Source organism: Kryptolebias marmoratus, linkage group LG13 (genome assembly GCF_001649575.2).
Source record: "Kryptolebias marmoratus isolate JLee-2015 linkage group LG13, ASM164957v2, whole genome shotgun sequence".
Classification (NCBI taxonomy): Eukaryota; Metazoa; Chordata; class Actinopteri; order Cyprinodontiformes; family Rivulidae; genus Kryptolebias; species Kryptolebias marmoratus.
Genome location: NC_051442.1, coordinates 18,166,174 through 18,175,379, shown reverse-complemented (window position 1 = coordinate 18,175,379; position 9,206 = coordinate 18,166,174). Strand labels below are relative to the sequence as shown.

The following is a 9,206-nucleotide window of genomic DNA, read 5'->3' as shown; positions in this document are numbered from 1 at the left end:
GGGGTGGTGGTGGTGGTGGGGATAGCCTAGCCTCCTACTGTATGTCGTCGATCGTCATGCCAGGGCGGACGGCCGTACATCGGTCCACGCATCGCTCTAGTCGTGTCCTCCGTGGACAAATGGAACCTAGACGCGTCTCTTAACGCGTCGCGCTTCGATTATTAAGGGTATAAACCGCAGCCGACGTGAGGAAACAGCGCTGAAGTGAAAAGCTCCGTCCTTCCTCTCCAGTTATGGCGCCGAGGGCTGCCTCCTGCTAACACAACAAATGTCGGCCAGCCTTAGCACGACTCCGGATAACTCTTCCTCTGCGGGGCTCCGGGTCGCGTTTTGTCGCCGAATTTGTGTGTGTGTGTGTTTTTTTTTAAGTGCCAACAACATGGAGCCTTCCACGCCCTCGCTGTGTTCAGCCTTCTCAGCAGCCATTTGTGACCCCCCTTGTGTAAGAGGGTGTTTTATAGGACGTTATGGTGGCATCATATATAACTAAAGTCGTGTGGCATCAACCAGAACGGGACACAAAGGCAGCAGCTGGAGACTGAGGCGCTGTCCGGTGCTGACATGTCACTGTCCAGTGCTGAAAGGCAAACAACATGCTTCTCAGTGCCACTTAGCTGACAAAAACACTGCTTTATCTGTTAAAAAAGTTTAAATAGGCTGGTCAGTGGGGCACTATCTGTATAAAAAGCTGCATTTCTAAGCCCCATCTTGAAAGAAGGTTGAATATTTTTAGCAGCACAAGTGGACCCAGAGAGAAAAAGTCATGTGAAACCCTTCACCTTCGTAGCAGGTCATTTTAGCCGCCCTTGTTCGACAAAACTCCCCCTTTTTCTCATTCTGTGTTGTCCTGTGGGTCAAAAACAGAAACAATAGGCAACTACGAAAAGAGAACTCCCCACCAGGTGAGTTAGTCGTCCTCAGAGTGGTGCAGATCTGAGCCAGCCGATTCACCTGGCTGGGTCGGACGCGGCGGTGGTGGCTCTCACAGGATGTGGAAGCCAGTGAGAAGCCTTGTCACCACTTTAGCGGCTTGTCCTGGCGTCAGTGGAGAGGCGACGACAGCGAGAACCTCTGCACACATCACGCCTTTGTTGTGGCACTCATCACTGGAAAGTGGGAAGAAGCACACAGCCGCTCCACGGTGTTGAATTATTTAAAATCAAACAGTAAAGGACAAGCTAAGCCTTTTGCTTTGATTCATTTGGTAATTTGTAAATGCTACAGTTCGGACATTATCCTCTTATCCTACTGAGTAATATATTTTGTAAGCATATAGACTTTTGAATAGATTGTAATCTGGTCACCACAGGTAGCCTGGAGTGTTCTGGTGTTAATCTAAGTGTTTGGGTTGATTCAGAGAACAACTCTTCCAAAGGATTTATTGCTATTAGAGGATTAGTGATGTGAACATTTAGAGTGACCTTTATGCAGAGTTGTGTCTCCCATAAGTAGAGTCACTAAGTTACAACTGAGTCACGTCTAACGTCAGATGCCACAGCCTTGGCGTTACCCTGAGAGGCTCATTAAGTGGCTGACTGGTTAATCTATCAATAAATCAGCCAACATTTGCCATTTTTAAAAAAGTTTTAAAAAGTTGTCATCTGTTGGCTTTGCCTATCCATGCTTAACCTGTTGCCAGGGTCTTTTAGGTGAGAATGCTCCTTTTAATTTTCTTGTGTAAATGTTTTTATCTGAGGAAAAATATGTACTGTATCACCTCTAAAATAAAAGGAGATAAAATTAAAAGACAAGAAATTGGCACTGTATTTATTAGCCATCCGCCATAGAAAACACAAAATAAAACACACCTCTTGACCTCTATTTACCATAGATTTCTGTTATGTTTAAGGGGTTTAAGGTTCATGGTTGATATATAAAAAATGAAAATTAGGTAAAGCCACATCTATTTGAAGTGATTTTAAAGTTTAGGTTTTGCTTTTTTTGTCTTTGTCTTCTGCTCTTTTAATCTGTTAAACAACTTTTGTTTAGCGTGGCTGCATTTAATTCCAAACTGTCTCTAGGATTTGAGGTAAAAGTAACTGAGTCCGTTTGTTCATTTTGCTGATTTCAGATGTCAGATCTGTCTTTGCCATGTCGGACGTAAAAGAAAATATGTTTCTCAGGTCAGCTAAAAATAAATAAACGACCTGAGCACCTAAAATCCTGTGATACACACACCCAGAGGGAAGCTTAAGACCCTGAGCTTAGGAGCCTCACAGCCTTAGAGGCCTTTTTGTCTGGACTTTGAGGCTGCACAACCTTCTGTCTGAGGGAGGGGGGCGAGGGGGGGTTACAGTTCCTGAGCTGGGTGGGTGGGGTCCGCCATAATGTTCTCTGCTCTGGTTCTGGCTCTGTTGGCGTGAAGGGAGGCTGCTGTTGGACATCTAATCACTCTTTGCAGTGCCTTGCTGTCAGCCTCAGAGCAATGAACACACCAGACTGTGGTGGAAAATCACAGTTTGGCATGTTTTCACAACACGCTGGTACCACACACACAGGTGAACTGAAGTCCGTACAGCAGCACTGAGGCAGACACCGCTTCATTTTCCTCAGGAAATGGAGTCGTTGGTGAGCCTTCTTAACGATGTTTGGGGCCCATGTGAGGTCCTCAGACATGCGCAGGTCCAATTACTGAGCTCAGTGGCTTCTCCTCTGATGAAAGGAAGGGAGAGTAAAGGCTGTCCTCCTGAAGTCCACTGCCATCTCTTTCATCTCTGTGTTGCACTGATGTTAAAGTGATTTGCTGTACACCAATCAACAAGCTCCTCCACCTCCATCCTTTACATTGACTCATTATTGTTATAAATTGATCCAAAAGCAGCAGCGTCATCATCAAACCTCACAATGTTCTTCATAATGTTTTTTGAGTTAGCTTTGACTCTGAAGTCTGAGTGGCTGAGAAGCTCAGGCTTACATTTTTAATTGCTGTGTTTCTATTGACTGACCAGAAAAAAGGGCAGATTCTTAAATCAGCAGATATGCAGAAAAGAGGGTTTTTAGTCAATGCCAACTGCAAAATGAAACTCAAGAATTTTTTTTTTTTTTTTTTGGGGGGGGGGGATAATTCGATTTATAAATGTCAACAAAGTGAAGTTTGTTGCCAAGTGCAGAATTGTAATGTTTTACTCAAAAAGGAGAAGGATCAAAATAATCCTCAAGAGAGAAACAATGCAAATCGGGCAGGGATAACTGTATGAACTGTGAATGTTTTCGCTGGATTTGCTTCCCTTTCTTCAACAACAGAATACGAGTACATGGTATTTTTCATGACACACACACACACACACTTCCCAGTGATAAAATGTCACTCTCTCACTTTTACTCTCTGTCACTTTCTGCAGTCATCCGGTCCATTTAGGCCCGAATATGACAAACAAACTTCACTTTTGCAAAAACAACAGCGCTTTTCTTTCATGAAAAACGTCCCTGTGGTGGAGCTGACTTATAGGACTTATCATTTTTGGACAAATAAAGAACTCAAAACCTCCAAATTGATCTTGATTTATTTGCGGCTTGCAGAAAACTCGAGCGATGAGACCCACCAGGTGTTTTATTAAGCAAAGCTTTCTTTCTGTTTTTTTGTTTAAGTGGCTGAGAAACAGTTTATGTTGGATTAACTAAAGAACTTTTGTTTTTGTTCTTTAAAAAGTTGACATACAGTAGCATAAATAGTAAATGGCATGTATACACTTGTGTTTGTCATCAGGTCTGCCCCAGCTGCTGGAGCCCCTGCACCAGAGGGAGCAAATCAGCCTCCCAACCTCACCAGCAACCGCCGTCTGCAGCAGACGCAGGCGCAGGTGGATGAGGTGAGCGCCGGCGTTTTACTTCCAAGTCCTCAAAGCCACTGACACAACAGCGAAACCTCGGCTCGTGTTCTGCATCCCACCCCCCACCCCCAACTGCCTCGCTCCGTCACGTCCGCCTGTCACAGTCAGCCGTCCTGCCCTGATTACTGATTGCGTTTCCCTGTGCTCCCTCCCCTCAGGTGGTGGACATCATGCGCGTAAACGTGGACAAGGTTCTGGAGCGCGATCAGAAGCTGTCAGAGCTGGACGACAGGGCCGACGCCCTGCAGGCCGGGGCCTCTCAGTTTGAGACGAGCGCCGCTAAGCTGAAGAATAAATACTGGTGGAAGAATGCCAAGGTGAGGACGAGCGGACGCGCTAACTCTGTGGACAGAAGCGAGCGCTCAGATTCTGAGTCAGACTGCAACGTGGATGTATCAGGAGTTTCAAAGATAGTTAATTCAGCAGTGTTCACCAGCAAAATTCACTCGAGGGACAGAATTATTCTTAGGAGACTCTGTCGGGGTTAGCCTTTGATAATAATAACAATAATAAAATATTTATGCCAAATTAGCCTGTTTAGTATTGTATTGGTATATTTACTATTATCTAGTTAAGATTATATTGATCCTTATCATATTTTTATGTTCATTTTCTTTTAAAATTAACAGGCAACACACCCAGAAATGACTCCAGAGACACAGTTACACAATACAATCCGACTGACAGAACGGTTGTGTGTGTTTTATTAGTGTACATGTTCATAGGAAACAAGAAAATAAACTTTTTGTTTCTGGTCAGAGAAGAAAAAAAAAACAGTCCCACTCCAAGAGCCTCAAACGCAAAGTTGACCTGAAAATCTGCCGCCATCCGCCCCCAGTCTATAGGCAAGAATCTGTAGGAAGCTCACCATTGGGTTATGATTCAGAGGGCTGTGATGCGATGATGAAACGATTATCAATTCATTTTGATTATCTGCTGATTACCGGGGTTGTGAATAAACACCAAGAGGCAGCTGGTAAGCTCCTTGTTTTTATCCAAAATCCTCAAACTGAGCTTCAGACAGAAATACAAATTTACTAGTTAAAACGACTGTGGTTTTTTTTTACATGAATAAAAACTGATTTCTCTATTTTAATGCCTAATAAAGAGCGCAGAATAACATATGCCAAAAAATCCCATTTTAATCCCATTTTGCTGGCCAACAGCTAAGTAAAAGTTAATATTGATAACGCGGTAGAAAAGCTAACTTGATTAGCATTCTGTTTATCACTGGAAGTTTAGTAACATTACTGAAGACAGTCACGTTGTGGTAACTTCAACTACTATTCACTGCCATCTGCTCTTCAGGGCTCAGCAAAGAACAGATAAAAAAGGTGTGAAAATGATCTTTTATCTACCGTCAGCTACGGTAACTCTACTGGGACAAACTTCGCTGTGCCGCAGTTACGCTGCTGAGTTTTAAAGGGGAAGCGCAGGTTAAGAATAACAAAACAGACTGATCACATATGAAAACGGATTCTTTCATGTCTGCATGTGTGACGCTTCTCAAAAAAATTTTAACCCACACCCACTTTAGGCAGGAGGAGGACCCCCCTCCCCTCCCCACAATGGGTCAGAAGTGGCCCACGAGCCATCAGTTGATGGTCCCTGAATTATGTCCTTAGGAATCAAGTGTTTCTGTGAGATTATTTGTACCTTTAGGAATATGTTTATCGAGTTATTTTATTTAATAAGCGTTTTGTTTTTTTGTTTTTGCCCCTGAACTCTTGCTGACTCCAGATGATGATCATCCTGGGTGTGATATGTGTGATTGTCCTCATCGTCATTATCGGTAAGAGAGCTTTAAACTTCTCATCTGTCGTTCTTTGCACTTGCTGTAGAAAATCCTTAAATCAGAGCAGCGTGTTTGTAATAAAAAAAAAACCCGTTCTCGTTCTCTCTCTCTCTCTCTCCCTCCAGTGTACTTCAGCACCTAAGAAGAGTGGCTCCTACCCCAGTCTGATCCAGGCTTTCTTGCTACAGATGAAAAAAAACAAACAAAACCCCTCGAATCGATGACTAAATTAACCACAGATAATTAATCATTTATGATATATACGTAAATCTTCCCCCCCCAGCTGGCCTCGATATAACACCCCTCAACCCTTCAGGGCCCCGTGGCTCCCCCCCCCACCCCACTCCTCCCAAATTCCACAACTTTGCATTTGGGACCCCCACCTTGTCGATATTTGTCCTGTAAGTGTGTACTGCCCCCCCCTGTTTTCTTCTCGGGTCCTCTTGGCTTTTCTAACCTGCCACGCTGAGAACCAAGTACCTGCGACGATGCAACAGCAGAAATAGAAACAACAATTGGCGATAGTTGTTAAATAACTAACATGAATATAGTTCTTTGTAGAGTTTTATTCTGAGATATCTATATAATGTTTTGTAGGTGTGTGTGCGTGCGCATGCGTGTGTGTGCATTTTGTACTTTTTATTTTTTGTATTGATTTTTGCTTCAGCGTTAACTACTGCCTATTAATCGAAGTGTGTGTCTTGCATGTTCCCACCGTCTGCCGATTCCGGCGGCCTTTCGGACGTTGAGCTCCGTCGATCTGCCGCTCTCGTGTCCGCGAAGGCAGGGCGGCGAAAAACAAGCCGGAGGCGTGAAACTTGGACTAAAACAAACGCACACATGGAAAAATGGGGGGGGGGGGCTTTTCCTCGTGAAGCTCACGTTTTTAGCTCCTCGCGTGGCTTTTCTGATGCTCCGAGACGACCGCCGAACCTAGAAGTAGTGCATGACTCGTGGATCTGATCTCACGGCCCCGTTTTGCATCTCACCCCCACCTCCCCCCTCTCCCCCGTCTCTCGGCATGTTTCGACGCCTCACTTTCCCCTTCCGATAACTTAAACTGCCATAGTACAGTTGGACCAATGTCTGTAGATGTTCGGATTTGATTTGAGCCGTTACGTAGTGTCTTATTTCGAGAACATTCCTTCATTGCAGTCTAGTGCAAATGCTCTTACTGTAGCACGTGTCGGTGTAACAAAAAACATCAAAACAAACAAACAAACAAACAAACAAAAAAAACCACGAGATGAAACTTAATGTTGACTGTGCAAACAATAGGAGGAAGATGATATCGTAAATACGAGAGGGAGACTCTTTTTTCATTCATTTTTTCTTCCGGATAGACGGGATTAGATGTTTAATCCGTGCAAATATTTTCTCTTGTGATATCACACACAAACAGAGTACCTTGAGGAGACGCGTTCGTGTCAAAGTGGCGATATGGGCTTAGGAGATCTGTTCTAACGCCAGAACAGAGCGACGTCGACGGATGAGAGATTTATTTCCATCAAACCAAAAAAACGAGAGGCCGCGCTGGCTTCCAGTCAAACGTGCCCCTTCGCACTTTCGGTTTGTGTGGGAGGAGCGGCCGACTGCAGGAATCTGTGAAAGATGCACAAATCTACTCCTCTGGTTTTCGCTCAGCGGCCAGAGGAAAGACACCTCCACACACAGAAGCACATTAAAATCAAACAAACGAGTAAAAAAAAAAAAAAAGACCGTTTATTCTTCCGGGAAGCAACGAGGAGAATAACTAACGCTCTTCAGAGTTTAGGTAGGAGCTCATATAGTTTTTAGTGCATGTTGAGAGACTGAAGCATTCCTACAGAGAGGGTTTAGTCACAGATTCTGTCTCAGTGTTTCTTCTTCTAGTTAAGGCCTTTATTATTGTTATGTTTTGTTTTTGGTTGTTTTTTTTTTTCTTTCTTTTTTAAAAATAGATTCTATTTTTTATTATAGTATATTTTTGTGTGAAACAGACAGGGCAGAGAGGAGGCCACGAACGGCGAGCTCCTCTCCACCGCTGCCTGCCTGTGGTTTTTTGTAGTTCAGCTCTGCGTTACACACTGCCAAGTGTTTTCCCTGCTCCGGCTCTTTTCCTCCGTTTGTGCACTCGTCTCGTCGGCGCACACTCGATGAGTTGAACACTTGATTTCTACAAAGAAAAAACACAATTCCAGAGCAGCGTCAGTCCGAGGCCGTGCACACGAGCTTTAGAGACGGTTGACCTAAAATTCCATACAGCTGCCAAAGGCGTTTGTGGAAAATAAAAAAGCCACAGAGGAACTTAGATTTTAGATTTCCTGCTTTTGTGGTCAGTTCCCTGTAGGAGTTCTACGTATGCAGGCCTGCGTTGAGGACAGAAATTAGTTCTGTTCTCCCATTTAACGCTAGAATATTAGTGGAAAGAAAAGGTGTACAAAAAAAAGCCCTTTGTGACCCAGTCAGTAAACCAGCCTTTGTTCGTCTCACAGACTCAAACCCCTACTTGCGTGCACGTTTGTGTGTGTGTGTGTGTGTGTGTGTGTGTTAGAATAGCTCTGACCCCAGTTTATTCTGAGATTAGTCCACTTAAAACCTCACATGCGAGGACATGTTGTTTCCTTCACCCTCAAGGAGTCCACTCCCCCCTCGCTCCTCCCGCAGCAGAGCCGAAGTGAACAGCAGGCGATTACCAAAGAGCGGGCTCCGGCGCGTACGCTGCCAATCCACGAGAAGAAAAAACAACAACAACAAAAAAAAAAAACACAGAGAGAAGCAGGTCATCAGGTTCAAATAGCTCCCGCTCCACCGTAAGGAAGGGGCGTTAATTGGCGACCACTACCTTCACGCGGCCCGTCGGCTCAGTTTAGAGCCAGCCTGTTGTGTAATATGCAAACCAAACCACGAACACCCCTCCACCCCCCCTGCCGCTGCTGCCGCTGCCGCTGCTCGGCCCAGCTCCGAGGAGCTCCTTTAACCTGTACAGTTAGCGAACCGTCCTGTAACTACTTATAGCACAAGTTTTCTTTTCTCCGTCTCCATTGTGCTGCCAGGTTTGAAAAACAAACAAAAAAAACAACTAACTGTAGCTGTCAGATAAAACCAAGAAAAACTGTTTAAAAAAAAAAAATCTGCGTCGTTCGATGTTGTAATATGGGGGTGTTTTGGGGGGTAGGGGGTCCTATATCCTCAGGTTTACTAAAATATATATATATATATATATATATATGAAGACAAACTATAAGAGCAAACTGTAAAATTGGATTCTCTTTTTTTGGCAATATAAAACGAGAAAACGGTTAGAAATGTCGTCCTTTTAGCCATTTTAACGGGACTGAAGAGAACTAACACGACTGATTGGGGTAGGACGTGTGTGTCATCCATCAGACCGACTCGTCCCGTCGAGTGCTCAGCCAGTTGGGTCGCCACGCTGCAAACGAAGCGAGCGCGCCCTCTTTTTCCTTTTTTTTTTGTTTTCTTTTTCCGTTCCCCGTTGCTTTACTTGTCCGTATGGAAACGAGCGTGCACATACGTATTTTTTTTTGTGCGTGCGCGCGTGTGTGTGCGTTTCTTAAATTTTTTTTTTTTTTGGGGGGGGG

General features: G+C 44.3%; 1 protein-coding gene across 1 annotated transcript in view; it reads left to right on the top strand.

Moving 5' to 3' along the window:
* The window catches only part of vamp2 (vesicle-associated membrane protein 2), a 9,586-nt gene extending 1,225 nt beyond the window's left edge, over positions 1-8,361 (top strand). The window contains exons 2-5 of the mRNA XM_017412582.3: positions 3,707-3,809; positions 3,989-4,147; positions 5,571-5,622; positions 5,751-8,361. Of these exons, the coding sequence (XP_017268071.1) occupies positions 3,707-3,809; positions 3,989-4,147; positions 5,571-5,622; positions 5,751-5,767 (331 nt within the window). The 3' untranslated portion in view covers positions 5,768-8,361. The remainder of the gene's footprint in view (positions 1-3,706; positions 3,810-3,988; positions 4,148-5,570; positions 5,623-5,750) is intronic.
* The last annotated feature ends 845 nt before the right edge of the window (positions 8,362-9,206 follow it).